The sequence below is a fragment of the Hyla sarda genome, chromosome 3 (genome assembly GCF_029499605.1).
Source record: "Hyla sarda isolate aHylSar1 chromosome 3, aHylSar1.hap1, whole genome shotgun sequence".
NCBI classification, from domain to species: Eukaryota; Metazoa; Chordata; class Amphibia; order Anura; family Hylidae; genus Hyla; species Hyla sarda.
The window spans coordinates 364,964,717-364,989,423 of NC_079191.1; the positions used below are offsets into that span (position 1 = coordinate 364,964,717).

Genomic DNA, 24,707 nt, shown 5'->3' on the forward strand with positions numbered 1-24,707 from the left:
TACCTACTGTGAAGCATGGGGGTGGAAACATCATGCTTTGGGGCTGTTTTTCTGCTAAGGGACCAACACAACTGATCCGTGTAAAGGAAAGAATGAATGGGGCCATGTATCGTGAGATTGTGAGTGAAAACCTACTTCTATTTGAAAGGGCGTTGAAGATGAAATGTGGTTGGGTCTTTCAGCATGACAATGATCCCAAACACAATGAAGGGCATGAGAAGCATTTCAAGGTCTTTGAGTGGCCTAGTCAGTCTCCAGATCTCAACCCCATAGAAAACCTTTGGAGGGAGTTGAAAGTCCGTGTTGCCCAGCGACAGCCCAACAACATTACTGCTCTAGAGGAGATCTGCATGGAGGTATGGGCCAAAATACCAGCAACAGTATGTGAAAACCTTGTTAAGACTTACAGAAAACGTTTGACCTATGTCATTGCCAACAAACGGTATATAACAAAGTATTGAGATGAACTTTTGTTATTGACCAAATACTTATTTTTCACCATAATTTGCAAATAAATTCTTTAAAAATCAGACAATGTGACTTTATGGATTTTTTTTCCTCATTATGTCTCTCATAGTTGAGGTAAACTTATGATGAAAATTACAGGCCTCTCCCATCTTTTTAAATGGGAGAACTTGCCCAATTGGTGGCTGACTAAATACTTTTTTGCCCCACTGTAAATACAAATCCACACAGAAAGATCTCACAGCACTCCAGAAGTAGGTAAATCAAATGTGTTTTATTGACCCATGGTCAGAAGTGGATGCCATCCACTTCTGACCATGGGTCAATAAAACACGTTTGATTTATCTACTTCTGGAGTGCTTTGGGACCTTTCTGTGTGGATTTGGATCTAAATACAGTAGAATCTGTCAATAGCACACAGTCACAGGGAATAAAAAAGTTTCCACTATTAGGAGATGTCCCCTATTGGGAAAAAAAAGGCTTAAACATCTTTCTAAATGACGGAATACTGTTCTGTACTCACTCCAAAGTGTAATTACCTACAAAACAAATAAAAAGCTAAATATAAATAAATAATGCACAGCAAATTGCACTGTAATAAGGCTTTAATTAATTAGAATAAGTAATGACAAATAATTCCCCCATTCCCTCACCCCCCTGTTCTTCTTACTTCTTACCTGGCCAGCAGGCAGTGATGAGTGACGCTCCTCTGCGCTTCACTCAGTGAGGACAGTGACAGCCGTAAGCAGCGGCGGCTGCCCGAAGTGACGAGTAACACTCCTCTGCGCCTCACTCACTGAGGGCAGCGGCAGCAGTCAGAAATGACATGTGACCTATGGAGCATCACTCGCCACTGCTGGCAGCTGCCGCTGCCCTCATTGAGTGAGGCGCAGAGGAGTGTTACTCGTCACTTCGGTCAGCCGCCGCTGAGGGAATGGAGGAATGATTTGGCATGGGGAAGATGATGAGGCAATGGGGGAATGATTTGGCAGGGGGGGGGAGGATTTGGCATAGGGGGTTTGATTTGGCACAGGGAGGGATGATTTGGCACAAGGGGTGTGCTGGGGCTGTTACAGGGGGGGTTCAGCAGGGGTCAGAATCCCCTGGGAACCCAAGCCTCTTACTGGGGTATTGGCTGTACCCCCCTGATGGCAGCCCTGCGTACAAGGGAAGGTAGGGCGGTACATAATTTGTCCACTATTGGGAGGCACATAAAAAACTGTCCACTATTTGGAGGTGTCAACTAAGGGAGATTTCACTGTATTCAGTCTACGACTGGAATTAAGCTTATCCGCTTGCACCCTGCAATTTGATCTACTTTTGTAAACTACCTGGTTGTGCTGCTTCTACCATTGGTGTCTAAATAGATAGATAAATAGATAGGACATAGATCAGTGTTTCCTAAACAGGGTGCCTCCAGCTGTTGCAAAATTACAACTCCCAGCATGCTGGGAGTTGTAGTTTTGCAACAGCTGGAGTCACTCTGGTTAGGAAACATTGATCTATGCCCTATATCTATTCCATATCTATCTATTTATGTCAGTGTTTCCCAACCAGGGTGCCTCCAGCTTTTGCAATACTACAATTCCCAGCATACCTTTTTGTTTTTTGCAATCGCTGGAGGCACCCTGTCCAGGAAACACTGATCTATGTCCTATCTATCTAGCAGCAAATGGAAACGCAGCAACACTCACAGAGAAGTGATCAATAGTGGCTTTATTAAATCACCAAATGTTACAGCGACATTTCGGCCACCTCACGTGGCCTTCATCAAGCAATGCAGTTTACAAAGCGAACAGTTTAAATAAGGTGCAAGTAATGACATCACTTCCTGTTGGGTGTCAACTCAATTATAATATGTAAACAAATAAAGTGACATAAGATTAGAGAAGCGGTACTCTATATAGCATACATTTTAGGAGACCCACTTAACTGTAAATATGAAGCATGTGAAAATAAAACAAGTAAGGCTCCACACAGTGCATATAATAATTACATGCAATATAATCCCATACATAGTGCATTCACGTTAAAACTGTAGTGATCAGTACCTCTAGATCGGGTCAGGAGATGGAGTACTGGATTCCATCTTAGGCATAAGCTGATCCGGTAGCAAAAAATAGAAAGAAAGAAAAGAAGATTGGAAACAAAACACAAGAACTGGCATTCCCACCGATGTATAGGGACTTCCGGTACAGGCGGAAGTAGCACATCATCATCGCGCTTGCGTGCGAATCGTGGAGCTCTGAGACATCATTAGTGCGGGCAGTCCATTAATTCAGTATAGATGCGTATAGTGCCTGCGCAGCTATGTTCTGGGTTCTTAGGGATCGGCACTAGGGTAGAGCAATCCTGTTCACCCATCCTCCATTCCAGAGGGCAGGTGAAACCAGAAGGGCACAAGTTCCTGATTTTAAGTACGCACTGTGCAGAGATGGCAACAGAACAAGTCACTTTTTATCCAGCAGTGCCAGGAAAGGGGTGAGTCCAACACTTCTCAGTCCACAAATGAGTGCCAACTGGCCTGAATGTGCAAAATAATAAAATAATAAAGTAAAAAATTTAAAAAAATAAAAAAATATAATTGAGGGAAGCAGAACGACAGCTTAATGATGGTATCCCCTATTCAAAGTCAGCTGTTGACCCTTGATGGGAAATTGAAAGAGACATTAAACATTACTAAATTGCGCTCTACAGGAGAAACTGATTGATAAAGCTCTGACTTTTTACTTGTTGCACCTCCTATTACTCCTGTACTTAATTTACTACCAAAAATACACAAGTCCCTTGTGGACCCATTGGGTCATTCCATTGTCTCAGGTACAAATTCAGTAACTAGCCACATCTCTGTATTCTTAGAGTAAGTGTTAAGCCCTTTTGTTTATTAGGAAAAATCTTATCTAAGGGACACAGCTGACTTGATTAATAAAATCGAGAAGGTGTTTATCCCTGAAGGCACTATTGTGGCATCTCTAGACATCGCAAGTTTGTACACAGATACCACATGCAGAGGGCATCCAAGCCATACGTGATACCATCCAAGTTGAGTTTCTCATCAATCTACTTACCCTGGTCTTAATGAAAAATTATTTCATATTTAACTATCAATTCTATATGCAAAATGTTGGCAACGCAAAGGGCACCAATTTGGCGCCGACATGCCAACATTTTTACGTCTGGTCTTGAGGAAAACCTGATCTATGTATCCCACCACTTCAGCCATGTGCTTGGGTGGTGAAGCTATATTGATGACATCTTTCTTGCATGGTCAGGTACTCAAGACCAGCTACACGATTTCCATGCATACCTCAATTCTGTTATTTCCAACATCTCCTTTATCTTAATATTCTCCAGCAATAGGGTACCGTTTTTGGATACTTTGGTGGTGATCAGAGGTAATTATCTTGCCACGGACCTCTATACCAAGGCCACTGACTATAACTCAATTTTGAGATACGATAGTGGCCATCCGAAACCCACCATTCGGTCCCTCCTGACTATCCAGATGTTGAGGGCCAAGAGGATTATCAGTATATCCGATCATATTGAACCAGCTATCGAGAAGATGGCTAGCAATTTTATACATAGAGATTACCCAAGGAAACTAATTTCCAAATGTAAAACACAAGCTATTTCCACCAGTAAACAAGATCTTTTACATCCTCCTAGTAAGGAAAAATCCCCAACACAGAATAGCATTTGTAGCTACCTATTCCACAACTTCCAACAAGGTGGCCAGTATTTTGAGGAAATACTGGGGATTCCTCAGTAAAGAATATCCTCAAGTGGACAGAGGACATTCCTTTCTTTTTGGAACACTAATGACATCACAAACACAGTGCTTAGCATTAGCACTGTGGTTAGCACTGCTGCCTTGCAGTGCTGGAGACTTGGGTTCAAATCCCACTAAGGACAACAATAAATAAAGCGTTATTATAATATTGTCAGCAGAGAGAACTGTGGTCGTGATGTCATCAGAGAGCATTCCAAAAAGAAAATAATTTCCTCCGTAGTATTCAGCAGCTAATAAGTACAGGAAGGATTAAGATTTTTTAATAGAAGTAATTTACAAATATGTTTAACTTTCTGCCGCCAGTTGATTTATAAGTAAAAAGGTTTTCACCGGAGTACGCCTTTAAAGACAAGAATAAATAACCATAGATACAATATCAGAAAGAGAAAAATGGACCTGCCAGTTTCAAAACACTATGATGAGCCACACAGAATAAGAACTAAAATGTATGGCTATTGATTATGTAGCAGTCCCAGCGAAAGGTGGTGATAGACTAGCACTTTTGAGAAAATGCAAGTTATGGTGGATTCCCCAATTAAACTCACTTCATCCACATGGACTGAATGTTGAATTTAATTGTTATAATACGAAAAATTCCCCTTTCATGTTTAGATCCTTTTGGTAGGACATTGACCTTTTACTCAATGAGTAGATACACACAACTTTATGTACGGTATATAGTTTATGTATATAATTATGTGCATATATTTAGAATTTTCTCAATAATCTTCATTAGCATAATACATTTCTTTGGATATAGATTATTAGGATAAATTTTAGTTTTTTGATTTTGTTACAGATTCTATATAAAAGAAGGAATGTGGAGGAGGACTCGTCACCCGCTCTGTTAATGTTGTTGTCGGGGATCTTTTGAATATAATTTTAATATTTTTTGAATTGTATGTAATGTTTGTTTAATAAAATATTATTTTTTAATAATATTTTTCACTTTGGTAAATGTAGATATGTGACTACAGTGACTTGGGTGAGGTATTAGGACAATGGAGCTTATTTAAGAGAATTTATTTCTCCTTTATTTTCTTTTGCTTTTTTCTTTGGGTATACATATATTTTTATGATTTTTGTCTCTTTATCATTATATTGTTATTTTATATATATATATATATATATTTATTTATATTTACAAGTACAGGTAAGACAGATTAACCTGGCACTGCTTATGGAGGGTTACGATTCAGCCTAGGATCACAGCTAATGCTTAATAGAGAACGGTGTGCCCCCCCCACACACACACACATTTGCACCGTCTCCCATCCTGTATTTGTATGTGAGTATATCTCAATAAAAGCAGAAAAGAACCTGGTGAGTGCTGACCTTTTCATTTCTACTGGAAGAATTTTTATATTTACATTGATTGTTATATTTGGTTATATGTTTTTTATTTTTATTCTTTTGAGATTTTTTTATTATGTTATTTTTTTTTAAATCTTTTTTATTATTTAAAATTTTTTATTTAGTAAAATAGTCCAGGTATATATATATATATATATATATATATATATATATATATATATATATATACACACAGTTGTCCCTCAACATACGATGGTAATTCGTTCTAAACGACCCATCGTTTGTCGAATCCATCGTATGTTGAGGGATTCGTGCAATGTAAAAAGTGCATTTAATACTCACCTGTCCCCGCCGCTCCGGACTGCGTCCTCACTGCTCCCGATGCTGTCCCGCTGCTCCGGCGTCTTCTTCGGGATCCTTTGGCTTCTTCCGCCTCGCTTTCTGGTGAAGTTATTACGTTGGTGCGCCGGGATGGCGTGCGCACAACGTAATAACGACGCCGGAAAGCGAGGCCCAAACCCCGAAGATGCAGCTGACGCCAGAGGATCACGAAGTGGACCCTGAGCAGCGGGGATAGGTAAGTGAACCTGTCCGGGATGCTTAAACTGCTATCCGACAGCAGCTTAAGCATTTTGCGCTGTCGGATAGCAGTTAATGCGAAGGCCCCGACATATAAAAGCAACGTATGTCGATGCTGACATAGACATGCGATGGCCTCTGAGAGGCCATCGTATGTCGATTTGATCATATGTCGGGGCCATCGCATGTTGGGGGGGTTACTGTATACAAAAATTGGGTTGGTAAACCCTATTGAGTTGGCACTGCTGGAAAAGCAGGCACACTCCTGATTCCTGTGAGGGGGTAGACTGTAATATGGAGGGGCTTAATTGCCCCAAGTATCATGGTCCCCCATTGACAATGGTCCCTTGAATCCTCTTGTGGATGTGGAGGGTCCAGAGTCCCACAGATAAAGAGGAGATAAGACTCGTGCATAAATGCCTGTTACAAGGTGATTGACCTTTTATGTATTTAGTTTATTAACTATTATTAATTTAATAGTATACATTTTTCACTATATTTTTTATTTATTTCATTTTTTATTTGTTTATTATTTTTTCATGTGTCATTTTTATTTCAAAATGAGTTATAATTATTTAGGTATATTCTTTGGTTAATTATTTGTATATACAGATCTTGTTTATATTTATTTCTCTATTTGTTTGTATTATTAGAGTGTTCTCATACTTCTCCCCAGCCTACTGTTAGTCTTTTCCTATTGATGCTTCAGCCGGCTCTGACAGTTGTCAGCATCAGCAGTAGCTATGGAGATGTCATGTGATCTTTTTTCCGATTATGTGACCATAGAAGAACATGTGGTCCTCTGAGCGTGGGTCTGGACCGCAAGCACATAGCCGACGTAATGAGGCATGTCCCGGCCCATGTGATGGATTGGATCATGTGATCAGGATCACATGCCCAGAAAAGTGTAGTTTCTGTTTGCCCAGACGCAGTTAGCTTTCAACCCACGTCGGCGGCGCAATGTTGGATTATACAGAACGGGTGAGCGCGTTTTTCCTGTATATATGTATAAATGATGTGGAATATATTGCAATCATGTAGTTAATGCACTTTTATTATGGTTAATTATGGAGTCCATGAGATTATGCATCATTTTATTATATTATTGCACAGATTGCAGTATTATAAGCACTTTGGCTGGTCCCAATGTATTATGTCAAGATGAGCGAAGTTCCAGTGATTCGATTCGTCACAAACTTCTCAGCTCGGCAGTTGCTGACTTTAGCCTGCATAAATTAGTTCAGCTTTCAGGTGCTCCGGTGGGCTGGAAAGGGTGAATACAGTCCTGGCTGGCCAGTTATTCTGAAACGCCGGCCAAAACTACACAGAGTGTAGAAAAGTGTTTTACACCCCTACTGAGGCTCTTTGTAGCCCGGGAATAGTCATCTTTAGTAGCGATACGCCGCAAATAAATTTGTATCAAAACAATTATTTCCGGAAAATTCGGCGAATCAGCCGAATCTAATTTTTCAAAAATTCACTTATATCTATCTATTTATTTATCTATCTACGTAGTTTGCGTTCCTGCATGTTCATTGGCTCCATGCAGCATTTGTTTGTCCTGCATAGGGTAAGTCCTGGATTGCCGCCACCCCCATTCCACTTAATACTGGATACTATTAGATACTCTTACAGACATATATCTATGTGTGGTTACACCACTGTATATGCACTTAGCACCTTTGGACAGTTGTATTATGTCCCTTACGTGTACATGATCATATGTATTCCATTGGATCACTTGAACTTTGACTTGACAATGGTGGTGTGAGACCACAGAAAGGTAGTCATTGTATCTATGGAATAAAGCGACAACTTTTTAACTGGATACTTGGTGTGCTGCAGTCAACCTTTTTTTATTATCTACCGTGTTGGACCCAGGACCGGGGCCCCTGCAACTGACCTGCACCCACTACTTGCATTTTTCTACTCTGGTGTGCTGCTCCTCTCTATCTTTGCATTGATCTATCTACCTTTCTCAGTGCTTCCTAACCAGGGTGCCTCCAACTGTTACAAAACTACAACTCCCAGCATGCCCTAACCATAGATTAGATCATACTGGGAGCTTATATGGCAGTTGGTATGTTTGATTATAATACTGGAAAATTTTCCGCCAAGAAGGGAGGGGGGGGGGGGGCGACAGCAACCCTAGCAACGCCACTGTTCCAAAAGGGTTCATATTTGCAATGATTGTGAAATAGGTATCCTCCCTTTCCCATTTAGATTTATTTTGATTCACCTTTGTACTTATATCCTGTTTAAGTTTTGCACAATTTTTTTATATGTTTTTCTAATTTCATCATTTTCTAACAATTCTCACATCTCCCATTTATTAATGATTATAACCTTTCCTCTTTCTGTCTGTAGTGCACAAGTTGATGGTATGATAATTTGTTGTTTTTTGTAAGTGCAAAAGTATTTTTAACCTCTTAATGACACTGCCCATTTTGGCATTCAGACCAAACACAAAGAAGAAAGGGGGATAAACTAATATACATTAACAAATTATTTATATGCATACGGGTGCAAAGCGGTGCATCCAGAGAAACTAGATAAGCGAAAAGACAAAAGCAGATACTCTATAGTGCAATGGTGACTTGAAAAATAGCAATAATAATGTATGACAAATAATCTTTATTAGCATGTATGCAAATCTAGTACAGAGTAACAAAAAAACAAAAAAAACACAAACTGTTAAAAATAAATAAAAATACCTAAACCTAAGCAATCTCCTACTAAGGGGCAAATACTTCCACCCTCAAACAATCACATGTACACAGAATACGACAGGGGGCATGTATCGTGACCAATTTTTTACCTGTTTCTGTCTGATCCTCTGCCTGGCATTCTGTACTGTGATTTGCATACCCAGCATTATCGTTTAATACCCAATATTGTGTTTAGGAATAGCCTACCCAGCTTTTACACATATAATGAGGTAGCATCTGCAATCATCTCATTGTATACTTTTCTGCTTTATAAGAATTCTTAGATGGCTGACATATGTATATTTTTTGCATGTGGGGTTGGGACTTTGGATAAATAGAGTACTATGTTTTCAGTGTATATGTGCCTGTATGAGGATGGAAGTATTTGCCCCCTGATGTTTAATAGGAGATTGCTCAGGTTCGACCATTTTTAATAGTTTTTAGCCCTGTTTGTGTCTATTTTTTTTTTGCATACATGCTAATCAAGATTATTTTTGCCATATATTATTGTTGCCATTTTTCAAGGGTCTGCACTGCACTATGAAGTATCCACTTTGTCTTTTTGCTTGTATCTATTTTGGCCTTGGGGACACAGTCAATTTTCATTTTTGCATTTTGTTTTTAATTCCCTGCATAACTCTTATTTTTTCCATTCACAGAATCATATATGGGCATGTTTTTTTTTGCAAGACCCATTTGTACTTTGTAGTGACTTTAAAGTCCTTTTATAAAAATAAAAAAAGTATTTTACAATCCCATGTTTTAATAAATATGGCAATGGATGTCTCAGTTGTGTGTCACTGTCAGTATGTGACTCAATCAATGTTTGTGGAATAAATTGAATTAATAAAGCTTTTGGGATATATGGGAAATTAAGGGTTTTAGTGGGTCACTCCTTTGTGAGCGATCTATAAGTATTGAACTGTCAGTATGTGACACAGTAGCATGGGAACTTAATTTTGTGATATATTGGTCACCCATACATTGCACAGTAGGGTGGTACAGGTCTGAGTGACGCTGCAATGTTTACTTTGGGTGACATAGGAAGGGAGGTCATTTCTTTTTATAAAGACATGTACAGTCATTTTAACTCCTTAACGACGCAGGACGTATATTTACGTCCTGCGCCGGCTCCCGCGATATGAAGCGGGATGGCGCCGCGATCCCGCATCATATCGCGTCGGTCCCGGCGCTCATCAACGGCCGGGACCCACGGCTAATACCACACATCGCCGATCGCGGCGATGTGCGGTATTAACCCTTTAGAAGTGGCGGTCAAAGCTGACCGCCGCTTCTAAAGTGAAAGTGACCCGGCTGCTCAGTCGGGCTGTTCGGGACCGCCGCGCCGAACAGCTTGCAGGACACCGGGAGGGCCCTTACCTGCCTCCTCGGTGTCCGATCAGCGAATGACTGCTCCGTGCCTGAGATCTAGGCAGGAGCAGTCAAGCGCCGATAACACTGATCACAGGCGTGTTAATACACGCCTGTGATCTGTGTAAAAGATCAGTGTGTGCAGTGTTATAGGTCCCTATGGGACCTATAACACTGCAAAAAAAAAGTTAAAAAAAAGTGTTAATAAAGGTCATTTAACCCCTTCCCTAATAAAAGTTTGAATCACCCCCCTTTTCCCATAAAAAAAATAAAAATAAATATATGTGGTATCGCCGCGTGCGTAAATGTCCAAACTATAAAAATATATGATTAATTAAAGCGCACGGTCAATGGCGTACGCGCAAAAAAATTCCAAAGTCAAAAAAAGCGCATTTTTGGTCACTTTTTATACCATTAAAAAATTAATAAAAAGTGATCAAAAAGTCCGATCAAAACAAAAATCATACCAATAAAAACTTCAGATCACGGCGCAAAAAATGAGTCCTCATACCGCCCTGTACATGGAAAAATAAAAAAAGTTATAGGGGTCAGAATATGACATTTTTAAACGTATAAATTTTCCTGCATGTAGTTATGATTTTTTCCAGAAGTGCGACAAAATCAAACCTATATAAGTAGGGTATCATTTTAACCGTATGGACCTACAGAATAATGATAAGGTGTAATTTTTACCGAAATATGCACTGCGTAGAAAAGGAAGCCCCCAAAAGTTACAAAATGGCGTTTTTTCTTCGATTTTGTCGCACAATGATTTTTTTTTCCGTTTCGCCGTGCATTTTTGGGTAAAATGACTAATGTCACTGCAAAGTAGAATTGGCGACGCAAAAAATAAGCCATAATATGGAATATGGAAATTGAAAGGGTTATGATTTTTAAAAGGTAAGGAGGAAAAAACGAAAGTGCAAAAACTGAAAAACCCTGAGTCCTTAAGGGGTTAAAGCTCTCTTATTTTCATGTAAAATAAGAAAATCTCTTTAAAATTTGAACTTGACATAGAACTGTTAAGTGTTATGTATAAATCTAAATTGTACAACCATTAGTAATTAGTGATTTATAAATAAAAGATGGATCCAAACTAAAAATTCTATAGCTTTATACATAAACTATTACAAGATGACAATGTGTTTTATGCTGCTGTTCTTCTGCCTGACTGTGACGATCCCTTGCGGAATGATATCCACCAATACCAAACTACTACATTAATTGTGCAATTTAAAACTTCAGAATTTTATCTAGATAGAAAATGAGAATAAGTCCAATGGCAATTAAACAGGAAATGTTCTCGTAAACCGCCTTCACTGTGTTGTTCTGAAATTCAAATGACATGTTTTTGAGATTGACAGAATGTAAACAGTAAAGAATAAGTAAATGAAATAAATAAAGAATTCTTGTGATCACATCTTATTTATCTCTTGCTAGCTGTCTGGGGAGATAATTGCTTTTATGTGAAGCCGAGAAAGAAATATTCAGGCTTCCAGAAGGCCCATATACAAATCCCCAACTAGATATACTGATACCATGAATTAGTGCATTGTTTTTATCAATTCTAACTACACAGAATAAAAAGTCCTTCATAAAAATATTCCTAATACTCATACACATAAAAGGTACTTTTAACTGGCAGTGCAGTGCAGAAAGCATTGATGGTATGAAATAGTCAAACAAAGCATCAATCACAATTAGTGTGAGGAATAAAGGAGTGTTTTGTGTCACGAAGCTCATATATTATCTGATTCTGGAAACAGATTTTAGCTGTTTATTTTAACTGGTGCTGTATGACATTAAGGCATTGTCTGCTTTAAATATATCCTACTTGTTAGACAGGGCTGGTGAAAATAAGGCGATCACAAAATGGATCCTTTATAGGACCCACAGAGATCAACTATAATCTGTAGGTAACTGCTTAAAGTGTTACTGTCTTTTAAATAAAATTTTGGCAAATGTTGAACAGATATGTCAAAAATGTAGATTGGTCATCAGGATCTCAGTTTTAAGACCTTCCACTATTATTAGATATAGCCAGGTAAAGTGTATAGCAGCATGCTTCACTCCCCACCTGTTGCTCAGAGAACAAAAGAAAAGTGCTCCATAGTGTGACAATTTTCAAGCAGGTGAGTAAATCTGTATTGAAGCCATTTACCAGAGATGGTTGTGTAACCTCATACACTACAATGGTACTCATATGTAGAGGTATACTAGGGTCCTATTTGCAGCCTTCCAGCCAAAGGTATATACAGGAGCACAAGCAAAACTTCTCGCTTTTGGCACTGACCAGAAACAATGCATCGGGAAAGGAAGAATACACTTTAATTTTTCGTCATGCAACGCTTTTCACTGCGCATGGGTAGCTTCCTGAGGAAGCCTTACACAAACACTGAGGGCAGAAACTGATGGAGTTACCCTTATTACCCCATTAGTTACTTTTTATACTAGATTAACTTTTTGGTGACTGACATGGTTTCTGAATATTTAACAAGAACCTAAAAGAAAAAAGGATATTAAAGTTATTATAAGGTAGAGATAATGACCCCTTTCCTTAACCTCTTAAGGACCCATGACGTCATGAGTCCGCTCCCGATCTATAATGCGGGGCCACGGCGTGGCCCTACGTCATAGCGGGTCGGGCCCCGCCTCTAACAACGGTCGGGACCCGTGGCTAATAGCACGCAGCACTGATCTAAAGTCAAAGTAAAACCATACTGGTTAGCTCAGGGAGCTGTTCGGGTTCGCCGCGGCGAAATCGCGGCATCCCGAACAGCTTACAAGACAAACGGAGGGTCCTTACCTGCCTCGTTGCTGTTCGCTCGCCGAATGACTGCTCAGTGCCTGAGATCCAGGCATGAACAGTCAAGCGGCAGAATCATCGATCAGTGGTTTCTTATGAGAAACCATTGATCAATGTAAAAGATCAGTGTGTGCAGTGTTATAGGTCCCTATGGGAGCTATAACATTGAAAAAAAAAGTGAAAAAAAAGTGAATAAAGATCATTTAACACAAAAAAAAAACAGCCATCATGTGGATTTTTAGGTGCAAAATTGAAAGAGTTATGATTTTTTTTTAAGTTAAGGAGGAAAAAATGAAAATGCAAAAAGGGAAAAATCCTGGGTCCTTAAGGGGTTAATAAGATGTATTACAAAGGTTTATGTACTTACATGTACTACTGATATATGCACACAGGACTCGACATACCCAGCATGCCAGGTCCCTACTCCATTGCACAAAGGCAGCTATTAGCAATGGAGGCTGATACAATGGGTATCTCCGAAGATCTTGTAAGACAGACCTTTTTGTAATCCAGTTTACCCAAACTATAACTCTGTGTATTGGGTTTAGTGCGGGTGAACTGGCTGTCAGTTTCCCTTTTACAGTAAAACCTTACCCCTCTCTTCTACCAAAAAAAGTGATATTTCCTTTTTTTAAGATAGGAAAGAACACTAAACTAATATAGCTGCATATAGTAGATGACTAAAAAGGCAAGTAGAAGTACGTAATATATCAAACATGAGATGAGTAGGTTATAGAGCAATAGAAAATCTTAACATCCACTGCAAAACATAACAGAAAGCTTTTGATGGACCTCTGGTTACCACCCACTCTTCTGCAACCACTTTATGAAACAGCAACACCTATAAGCTGGCCAATATTTCTGTGCTTTATTGTGAAGAGGAAATGGGATTTAATGAAGAAGAAAACTACAGCATTTAATCTTTATGGAGCATCCTGCAATTTGTGAGTGCTTTCTAAAGAAAACTGTGTAAATGAAGTATAATTATTTTTAGAATAGAAGAGTCTGTTATTAGTTGCATAACTGTCATACGCATACTGTAAAGCTCCCTGCTGGAAAAAATAAAGAGCTGTAAAAGTTACCTGGAGAGATTTCACAAATGAAAGAATAAAAATTGAGACAGTGATGTGAACTTTTGATTTACTGACTAAAATGCCGAATGTTAAGCACTGGCTAGAGGGGAAGAAATCACTTATCTTGGGCTTGATAACTTGAAAGAAAATTACAGGCAATTAAGAACAACTGAAGTGTAAACAATTAAGAAGAATTGTTATTTAACTCTTGCATTGCCAGTGATATTTAAGAGATCAATATGATATTTGACAGATCGTAATGAACTTATTGCTGTGGATTCATGCACATGACCATATCACAGCTTTATTTCGCACAGGACCATTTAAAGGGATATTCCGGGCAAAAACATTTTATCCCCTATCCAAAGGATAGAGGATAAGATGTCTGATCGCGGGGGGCCCACTGCTGAGACCCCCCACAATCTCTCTGCAAGACCTGCAGGGTCAGATTGAGAGACCTTGGGGGCAATTCAACTGGCCCACGACAACCAATCAACTTTCCAGTAAACTGTTAATCTAGGAATGCTCGACCTGGCACATTCCCTAAGGTTTTCCAGCAAGATGGTGCACCACTTCATTATGGGTGTCAGGTCCGAGTATTCCTAGATGAACAGTTTCCTGGAAAGTGGATTGGTCGTCGTGGGCAAGTTGAATGGCCCCCAAGGTCTCCCGATCTGACCCCCTTAGACTTTTATCTTTGGGGTCATCTTTGTCTATGCTGTGAAGATACGAGATGTGCAGCACCTGAAACTATGGATACTGGAAGCCTGTGCTAGCATTTCTCCTGCAGTGTATATAGTAGTATATAGCAGTGTATACGGATACTGGAAGCCTGTGCTAGCATTTCTCCTGCGGTGTATATAGTAGTATATAGCAGTGTATACGGATACTGGAAGCCTGTGCTGGCATTTCTCCTGCAGTGTAAATAGTAGTATATAGCAGTGTATACGGATACTGAAGCCTGTGCTAGCATTTCTCCTGCAGTGTTGCTATCAGTGTGTAAAGAGTGGGGGAAGAGAGTTGCATTGACAATCCAACACAATGGGCAGCACATTGAACAAATGTTATAAGTGGTCAGAAACTTGTAAATAACTCATGAAAGAATAAAGTTATGTTAAAACCAAGCACATCATTGTTTTTCTTGTGAAATTCCCAATAAGTTTGATGTGTCACATGAACCTCTTCCTATTGAAAAAACTAAAGTTGGATTCAAAATGGCCACCATGGTCACCACCCATCTTGAAAAGTTTCCCTCCTCACATATACTAATGTGCCACAAACAGGAAGTTAATATCACCAACCATTCCCATTTTATTAAGGTGTATCCATAGAAATGGCCCACCCTGTATTATAATAGGTTATATGGTTAAGGACACAGCCTATTTTGGCTTTGAGGACACAGGAAAATTCAAATTTTGCATAGTTTTTTCCTCCTCTCCATCTAAAATCCATAACTTATTATTTCCCCCCTTAGAGACCCAAACGTATGACAGCACCCCACTTTTTGGGAGAGTTTTGTAGAATAGTAGGAACACTTTGTATATAATATACCTACAGAATAAATGCACTATGAGGTAAAAAATGTAATTTTGGTTTGCTGTCTTGCCTGTACAGCTGTGCAGAAAACTGCAACTCATCTCTATTCAAGTTTTCAAGTTCTCATTTCTATTCACTTTACAGATTTGTAAATTACTTCTATTTAAAAATCTTAATCCTTCAAGTACTTATCAGCTGCTGAATTCTACAGAGAAAGTTCTTTTCTCTTTGAACTTCCTTTCTGTCTGACCACAGTGCTCTCTGCTGACACCTCTGTCCATGTCAAGAACTGTCCAGAGCAGGATAGATTTGCTATAGGGATTTACTTTTACTCTAGACAGTTCCTAAAATGGACAGAGGTGTCAGCAGAGAGCACTTGGGGTCAAACAGAAAGGAAGTTCAAAAAGAAAAGAACTCCCTCTCTATTACTGGAAGGATTAATATTTTTAAATAGAAGTAATTTACAAATCAGATTAACTTTCCGGCACTAGTTGCTAAAAAAATAAAAAATAAAAGTCTTCCAGTGGAGTACCCCTTTAAGCCCTACCTTAAAGGAAACCGGTCTGCAGATTTTACCCTATAACTGGTTGCAACACATTATATAGGATAAAATAAGGTTTCTCATCATGACCGGATGTCCTCCTGCCCATGTGTGTCCCGCTCAGAATGCTAATGAGGCTCCAGTAGTCATATGGGTGTGAGGCATCCTGAAGTAGTGGGAAATGCGGACACCGTGAGAAACCTTATTTTACTCTATATAAGGTGTTCCCATTAGTTATATAGTGTAAAATCTGGTTCCCTTTAAACACAGAAATCTGTCTGATATTTGCCGGCTAAAGATATTAACATGAAACTTGGCACACATGTTACTTATATGTCAACAACAAACATAGGATAGGTCATTTAACCCTTACCCACCCCCATTTGCCAGGGGCAGGGTTTATGTTTAAAGTCCCATACAAATCAATGGGAAATATATGTTACTGCATAACTTCCAAACGGCTGGAGATATTTCGATAATACTTGGTCACATGTTACTTATATGTCCACTTAAAATATAGGATAGTTAATTTAATCGTTAACTACCCCCATTTGTGAGGGTCAGGGTTTTTGTTTAAAGTCCCATGCAAATCAATGGGAAATGTATGTTCCCACATAACTTCCGTACGGCTGGAGATATTTCATTACCTGGTACACATATTACGGGTCAGGATATGAGGACGGGTTGGGAGGTCGCGATAGGAGGTCGGGATAGGAGGTCGGGATAGGAGGTCGAGATAGGAGGACGGGAAAGGATGTCGGGATAGGAGGACGGGATAGGAGGTCGGGATAGGAGCTCGAGATTGGAGGACGGGATAGGAGGTCGAGATAGGAGGACTGGATAGGAGGTCGAGATAGGGATAGGAGGTCGGGATAGGAGGACGGGATATGAGGATGGGATATGAGGACGAGATAGGAGGTCGGGATAGGAGGTCTGGTTAGGAGGTCTGGATAGGAGGTCGAGATAGGAGAACGGGAAAGGAGGTCGGTATAGGAGGACGGGATAGGAGGTCGGGATAGGAGGACGGGAAAGGAGGTCGGGATAGGAGGACGGGAAAGGAGGTTGGGATAGGAGTTCGAGATTGGAGGACGGGATAGGAGTTCGAGATAGGAGGACGGGATAGGATGTCGAGATAGGAGGATGGGATAGGAGGTCGAGACAGGAGGACTGGATAGGAGGTCGAGATAGGAGGTCGGGACAGGAGGTCGGGACAGGAGGTCAAGATAGGAGGACGAGATAGGAGGTCGGGATAGGAGGACGGGAAAGGAGGTTGGGATAGGAGCTCGATATTGGAGGACGGGATAGGAGGTCGAGATAGGAGGACGGGATAGGATGTCGAGATAGGAGGATAGGATAGGAGGTCGAGAAAGGAGGACTGGATAGGAGGATAGGATAGGAGGTCGAGATAGGAGGACGGGATGTGGGGTTGGGATATGACAACAATATAGGAGGACGGGATATGAAGTCAAAAGCTTCCTCCTTTGTTTATTTTCCTCCCCAACAAGGATTAGGAAGGAAAAACCAGGCCACGCCGGGTACTCAGCTAGTTTCTGATAAAAATAGGGATGACCATTGTAGGGCCATAAAGAGAGTTGGAAAGAGAAATTGCACCGGAAAAAAATAAGTGTCACGATGCCGGCTGGCAGGTAGTGGATCCTCTGTGCCAGAGAGGGATTGGCGAGGACCGCGCTAGTGGACCGGTTCTAAGTCACTACTGGTTTTCACCAGAGCCCGCCGCAAAGCGGGATGGTCTTGCTGCGGCGGTAGTGACCAGGTCGTATCCACTAGCAACGGGTCACCTCTCTGACTGCTGATGATAGGCGAGGTACAAGGGAGTAGACAGAAGCAAGGTCGGACGTAGCAGAAGGTCGGGGGCAGGCGGCAAGGTTCGTAGTCAGGGTGGATAGCAGAAGTTCTGGTACACAGGCTTTAGACACACAAAACGCTTTCACTAGGCACAAGGGCAACAAGATCCGGCAAGGGAGTGCATGGGAGGAGGTTAGATATAGTCAGGGACCAGGTGGAAGCCAATTAAACTAATTGGGCCAGGCACCAATCATTGGTGCACTGGCCCTTTAAGTCTCAGGGAGCTGGCGCGCGCGCGCCCTCGAGAGCGGAGCCGCGCGCGCCAGCACATGACAGCAGGGGACGGGAACGGGTAAGTGACCTGGGATGCGATTCGCGAGCGGGCGCGTCCCGCTGTGCGAATCGCATCCCCAACGGCCATGACAGTGCAGCGCTCCCGGTCAGCGGGACTGACCGGGGAGCTGCAGGGAGAAAGACGCCGTGAGCGCTCCGGGGAGGAGCGGGGACCCGGAGCGCTAGGCGTAACAATAAGCAAGCACTCAGATGGCGTCTATGAACTGGTCGTGAATTGTTTGCATTATTTCTCTGAAATAGTTTTCTTACACAGCACTGTTTTCACTAGTACCTTACATTACCTGACAAAACAACCACTCTCAGTGTGTCTTCAGCTTTCTGAAGTTTGTGATATGTACAAATGTTTTCTATTTTCTTCTAATGTTCCGTGAAAACAAACCATGTGCTTTTTTAGGATTTGTCTGATACTAAAGGTTATCTTCAATAAAAACCATGAGCTAGTTTAGGGTGAAGCTGGGAGGTTAAGAGTAATAAGAGAAGAAATATTTCTTGTATCTGCTTTCCTGATGCATCAAGAAAACCTAAGGGGTACTTTCAAGCCCTATCAACAGCAGAAAAACAAAGTAAGACTAAAGGATCTGTCTGGGAGACAAATATTTCTTTATATATTAGTGTGCTTGTCTTCTAGAGATGTAGTTTTATAAGAAGGCTTTAATATTTATGCAGAAGTACAGGTAATAAGTCATGTTAAAGATTATATTTCAATAATAATATTTCTTTCTAATAATCCTTCATTTATATAGCGTGCACAGATTATGCAATGCTGTAGTCAAATTGGTCCCCATCAACATTGGGACTCTTGGAGTGTGGGAGACTAGCACCTTGTGGAAAACACGCACACATGGTGAAAACATACAAACTCTTTGCAAATGTTGTTGTTTCACATGCTGGTCTTCAGTAAACCCCCAAAAGTGTAGGATCACATGGAATTACTTCAAGCACACCTCTTGATAAATTCAGGCACATCTGAGATTACCTCAGAAATCTACCCCAGAACAAAGCAGTCTGTATATTTTTAGTAAATTTGGCATGGTGACTGCAACATCCCTTTGCATGAAGCTACACCAATCCGTACCAAACACCAGCCACTGAGAGAGCAAGGAAAAAATTACCTTGTGCAAATGAGAAGACTTGCGCTACATTTCTTCAGTTAAAGAGGCTTGTGCCATGTGCACTATTTTGGTCTTTGCTCCACAATTTCAACATAAATATCAAAGTAAAGTCGCACCATAACAAGCCTTGAACATTGAAACACTCTTCAGAAACAAATGTAGTGAAACATGGAGCAAGCTGACAATTGACTATGAACCCCCCCCCCCCATCTTAAAACCACAATATAGAGAGGAGCACTATAACTAGAAATCTTTAACAGATTCACAGTGATAGTTTAGGTAGAGTGGCCCTTTAAAAAAAAAAAAAATAGTGCGACAAAATTGAAGAAAAAAAGGCCATCGCATGTTGAAGGCAGCATGAACTTACGATACTTTTGTATGTCGGGGACATCTCATAAACTGCTATCCGGCAGCGCAGACTGTTTCAGCTGTCAGTGCCCCGACGATCACTTACATGTCCTCGGGGCTCCGGCCCGTCCTCGTCGGGGTCCCCTGCTACACAGGCGCTCTCATTCAACGCCATCACGTCGTCACGCATGCCATCCCGTCATCCAATAGGAGCGGTGTGCGTAACGACGTGATGGCGGCGACCGAGAGCGAAGATCCCGGGCAGCAGAGACGTTCCGGAGCGACGTGGACACCATGGGGATGCGGCGACGTCCAGGGCAGTGGTGATGGGTCCGGAGCGGCGGGGACACGCGAGTATTACCTCCTATACTTTCCTATGGTTTCAACAAAGATGGTTCATAGTATAAAGAGGGACAACTGTATTTTTATAGTTGGGACATTTCCACACACGGCGATACCACATACGTTTATTTTTATTTACACAGTTTTTTTTTTAAATGGGAAAAGGAGGGTGATTCTTACTTTTATTAGTGAAGGTGTTAAATAAATCTTTATTAACTTTTTATTTTACACTTTATTTCTTTATTTTTTGCAGTGTTATAGCCACCTGGTGGCTATTTCACTGCACATACAGATCTCATACACGGATCATTGCCGTGCATTGACACGGCAAAGAGGAGTGTAATTGGCTTGGAGCAATCAATCGACGATCAGACGTGACGGAGGCAGGTGAGGGGACCTCCGCTCGCGTTCTAGCTCTTCGGGACATCACAATTTCACCACGATGATCCCGATCAACCTGACTGAGCTGTCGGGAAGCTTTTACTTTCATTTTAGATGTGGCGAACAACTTTGAACGCCGCGTCTGAAGGGTTAATAGCGCTCGGCACAAACGATTGGTGCCGCACGATTTCAGTCCAGGGCCCCGGATGTCATTAGCCGCCGGGAACGACGCGGTATGACATGAGGTCACGGCGTAACCCCGCATCTTATACCGGGAGTGGGCGCAGGGCGTACAGGTACGGCTTGCGTCCCTTAAGAGGTTAAGGACCAGAGCATTTTTTGCACATCTGACCTATGTAAATTTAAGCATTAATAACTCTGGAATGCTTTTACTTATGAATTTGATCCCAAGATAGTTTTTTTGTGACATATTCTACTTTAATATAGTGGTAAATTTTCATTGATACTTGCATCATTTCTTGGTGAAAAATTCCAAAATGTCATGACAAATGTAAAAACTTATCATTTTTCTAACTTTGAAACTCTCTGCTTGTAAGGAAAATAGACATACCAAATAAATTATATATTGATTCACATTAATTCATACTATATGTTGGCATCATAAAGTTGACATGTTTTTACTTTTGGAAGACATCAGAGGGCTTCAAAGTTCAACAGCAATTTTCAAATTTTTCATGAAATTTTCTCAATCGGAATCTTTCAGGGACTAGTTCAGTTTTAAAGTGGATTTGAAGAGCCTTCATATCAGAAATACCCCATAAATGACCCCATTATAGAAACTGCACCCTTCAAAGTATTCAAAATGACATTCAGAAAGTTTGTTAACCCTTTAGGTGTTTCACAGGAATAGCAGCAAAGTGAAGGAGAAAATTCAAAATCTTCATTTTTTACACTCAAAATTCATGTAGACCCAGTTTTTGCATTTTTACAGGGGGTAATAGGAGAAAAGTCCCCCCGAAATTTGTAATCCAATGTCTCTCAAGTAAGGAAATACCTCATATGTGGATGTAAAGTGATCTGTGGGTGCACTAGAGGGCTCAGAAGGGAAGGAGCAATAATGGGATTTTGGAGAGTGAATGTTGCTGAAATGGTTTTTGGGGGGCATGTCACATTTAGGAAGCCCCTATGGTGCCATAACCGCAAAAAAAAAAAAAAAAAAAAAAAAAACATGGCATACTACTTTGGAAACTACACCCCTCAAGGCATGTAACAAGGGGTCCAGTGAGCCTTAACACTCCACAGGTGTTTGACGACTTTTTGTTAAAGTCGGATGTGTAAATGTAATTATTTTTTCTCACTAAAATGCAGGTTTTTCCCCAAATTTTACATTTTTACAAGGGGTAATAGGAGAAACTGCCCCCATAATTTGTAACCCAATTTCTTCAGAATATGGAAATACCCCATGTGTAGACGTCAAGTGCTCTGCTGAGGGGTGTAGTTTCCAAAATAGAGTCACATGTGTGTGTGTGTGTGGGGGGGGGGGGGGGCGGGCACTGTTCTGGCACCATGGGTGGGCTTTGTAAATGAACATGGCCCCCGACTTCCACTCCAAACTAATTCTTTCTCCAAAAGCCAATGGCGCTCCTTCTCTTCTGAGCATTGTAGTTTGCCCACAGAGCACTTTACATCCGCATATGGGATATGTTCTTACTCAGAAGAAATGGGGTTACATATTTTGGGGGGCTTTTTTCCCTATTTTTCCCTTGTGAAAATGAAAAATTTAGGGTAACACCAGCATTTTAGTTAAAAATGTTGTGAAACACCTGTGGGGTGTTAAGGCTCACTATACCCTTTGTTATGTTCCGTGAGGGGTGTAGTTTCCAAAATGGGGTCACACGTGGATATTTATTTTTTTGCATTTGTCAGAACCTCTGTAAAATCAGCCACCCCTGTGCAAATCACAAATTTAGGCCTCAAATGTACATAGTGCGCTCTCACTTCTGAGCCTTGTGCGTCCGCAGAGAATTTCACGCCAACATATGGGGTATTTCCGTACTGAGGAGAAATTGCGTTACAAATTTTGGAGGTGTTTTTATTTCCTTTTACCTCTTGTGAAATTAAAAAGTATGGGACAACACCAGCATGTTAGTGTTTTTTACACTAACAGGCTGGTGTAGACCCCAACTTTTCCTTTTCATAAGGGGTAAAAGGAGAAAAAACTCCCCAAAATATATAACGCAATTGCTCCAGAGTACAGAAATACCCCATATGTGGCCTAAAACTGTTTCCTTGAAATACGACCGGGCTCCGAAGTGAGAGAGTGCCATGCGAATTTGAGGACTAAATTAGGGACTGCATAGGGGTGGACATAGGGGTATTCTACGCCAGTGATTCATAAACAGGTTGCCTCCAGCTGTTGCTAAACTTCCAGCATGCCTGGACAGTCAGCGGCTGTCCAGAAATGCTGAGAGTTGTTGTTTTACAGCAGCTGGAGGCTCCATTTTGGAACCACTGCCATACGATACGTTTTTTATTGGGGGGGGGGGGGGCAGTGTAAGGGGGTTTGCCACAGCTCAAACTTGAAGCAGGAAACTCACTGTAATTCCGCCTTTGTGAATGTACCCTGTGCATTCACATGGGGGGTGGGGGGAACCTCTGGCTGTTGCAATACTACATCTCCCAGCAAGCACTGATAGACCATGCATGCTGGTAGTTGTACTTTTGCAACAGCTGGATGCACACTGGTTGGAAAACCTTCAGTTAGATTTTGTTACCTAACTCAGTATTTTCCAACCAGAGTGCCTCCAGCTGTGCAAACCAACAAGTCCCAGCATGTACTGATCGCTGAGGGGCATGCTGGGAGATGTAGTTATGCAACAGCTGGAGGTATGCAACTACAACTCCCAGCATGCCGAGACAGCCGTTTGATGTTTGTGCATGCTGGGAGTTGTAGTTGAAAGATTTAGAGGGCCACGGTTTAGAAACCTCCGCACAGTGATCTTCAAACTGTGGCCCTCCAGATGTTACAAAACTACAAATCACAGCATGTCCAGACAGCAAACTGCTGTGTGGGCATGCTGGGAGTTGTAGTTTTGCAAGATCTAGAGGGCCAAAGTTTAGAGACCACTGAACAGTGATCTTCAAATGGTAGCCCTCCAAATATTACAAAACTACAAATCTTAGCATGCCCAAACAGCAAACAGCTTTCTGGGCATGCTGGGAGTTGTAGTTTAGCAACATCTGGAGGGCTATATTTTAGAGACCACTGTAGAGTGGTGCCCAAACTGTAGCCCTCCAGATGTTGCAAGGTAACAACTCACCGGCTTCCGTAGTCTGCACCAGGGAGCCGCACGTCATCGCCGCCAGTAAGTGACCGCCAGTCACAGCACAGTTCCCCCGTTCTGCCCAGACTATCGTGGGTGGGCAGGGTGAGGGAACCAAACTTTAACCTCCCCGCCCCCAATCTGCTATTGGTCGGTCACTTCTGACCAACCATTAGCAGGGATAGGAGGGGTGGCACCCCTGCCACTTCACTCATATCCCTTCAGGGGGATCTGGGGAGTCTTTGATAGCGCAGATCCCCCTTATTTTCCGGGTCACTGGAATTGCCGCAGATCGCCGGTCTGATCTGACCCTAGGTGTTTGCATGGGGGGTGCCTGTTGAATGATTTCAGCGGGCATCCGGGTCCGGTCCCTGCCCGGCGAGCGGTAGGGACCGGAATTCCCACAGGCGTACAGTTACACCCTGGGACCTTAAGTACCAGGGAACCAGGGCGTACCTGTATGCCCTGTGTCCTTAAGTGGTTAAAGGGGTGGCCATGTTAGGACAGGGAAGCCTTGCTGTGGATAGAAAAGTATAGGGGGTACCATGCTGGTAACTGAAAAACAGGTGAAATTTCCTTGGAAACTCATAAGAAATGTGGAGTAGAGTCCTGCACGTCATTGTTTCCCTAATCCTATAGTTTTTGCCACTGAAGTTCTGCAGCCGAAAGTGGAATTCACGTGGAACACATTGCAGTCTATGGGGATGGCAATGTCCACGAGGTCCTACTACTACTAATATTTTCGTCCAGAAATGTCTTCGGCCGCTTTCAGACAATAAAAATACTTCCGTTATGAACGCCAGTTATAAAAAAGCCTGGAAGTCGGCAGTTATACGGCCGGTAGAAAATCACTAACGGCCGTTAGAAAAATTCCATAGACAATAATGGGATTTT

The 24,707-nt window shown here is 41.5% G+C and overlaps 1 protein-coding gene and 1 long non-coding RNA gene across 2 annotated transcripts in view; one reads left to right on the forward strand and one right to left on the reverse strand.

Annotated features, from left to right (window-relative positions):
* The window catches only part of LOC130362749 (uncharacterized), an 85,385-nt gene that overhangs the window by 25,436 nt on the left and 35,242 nt on the right, over nucleotides 1–24,707 (reverse strand). The gene's annotated exons all lie outside the window — the stretch shown is intronic.
* The window catches only part of FANCL (FA complementation group L), a 193,038-nt gene continuing 175,417 nt past the window's right edge, over nucleotides 7,087–24,707 (forward strand). The window contains exon 1 of the mRNA XM_056567714.1: nucleotides 7,087–7,132. Coding sequence (XP_056423689.1) covers nucleotides 7,112–7,132 — 21 coding nt within the window. The 5' untranslated portion in view covers nucleotides 7,087–7,111. The remainder of the gene's footprint in view (nucleotides 7,133–24,707) is intronic.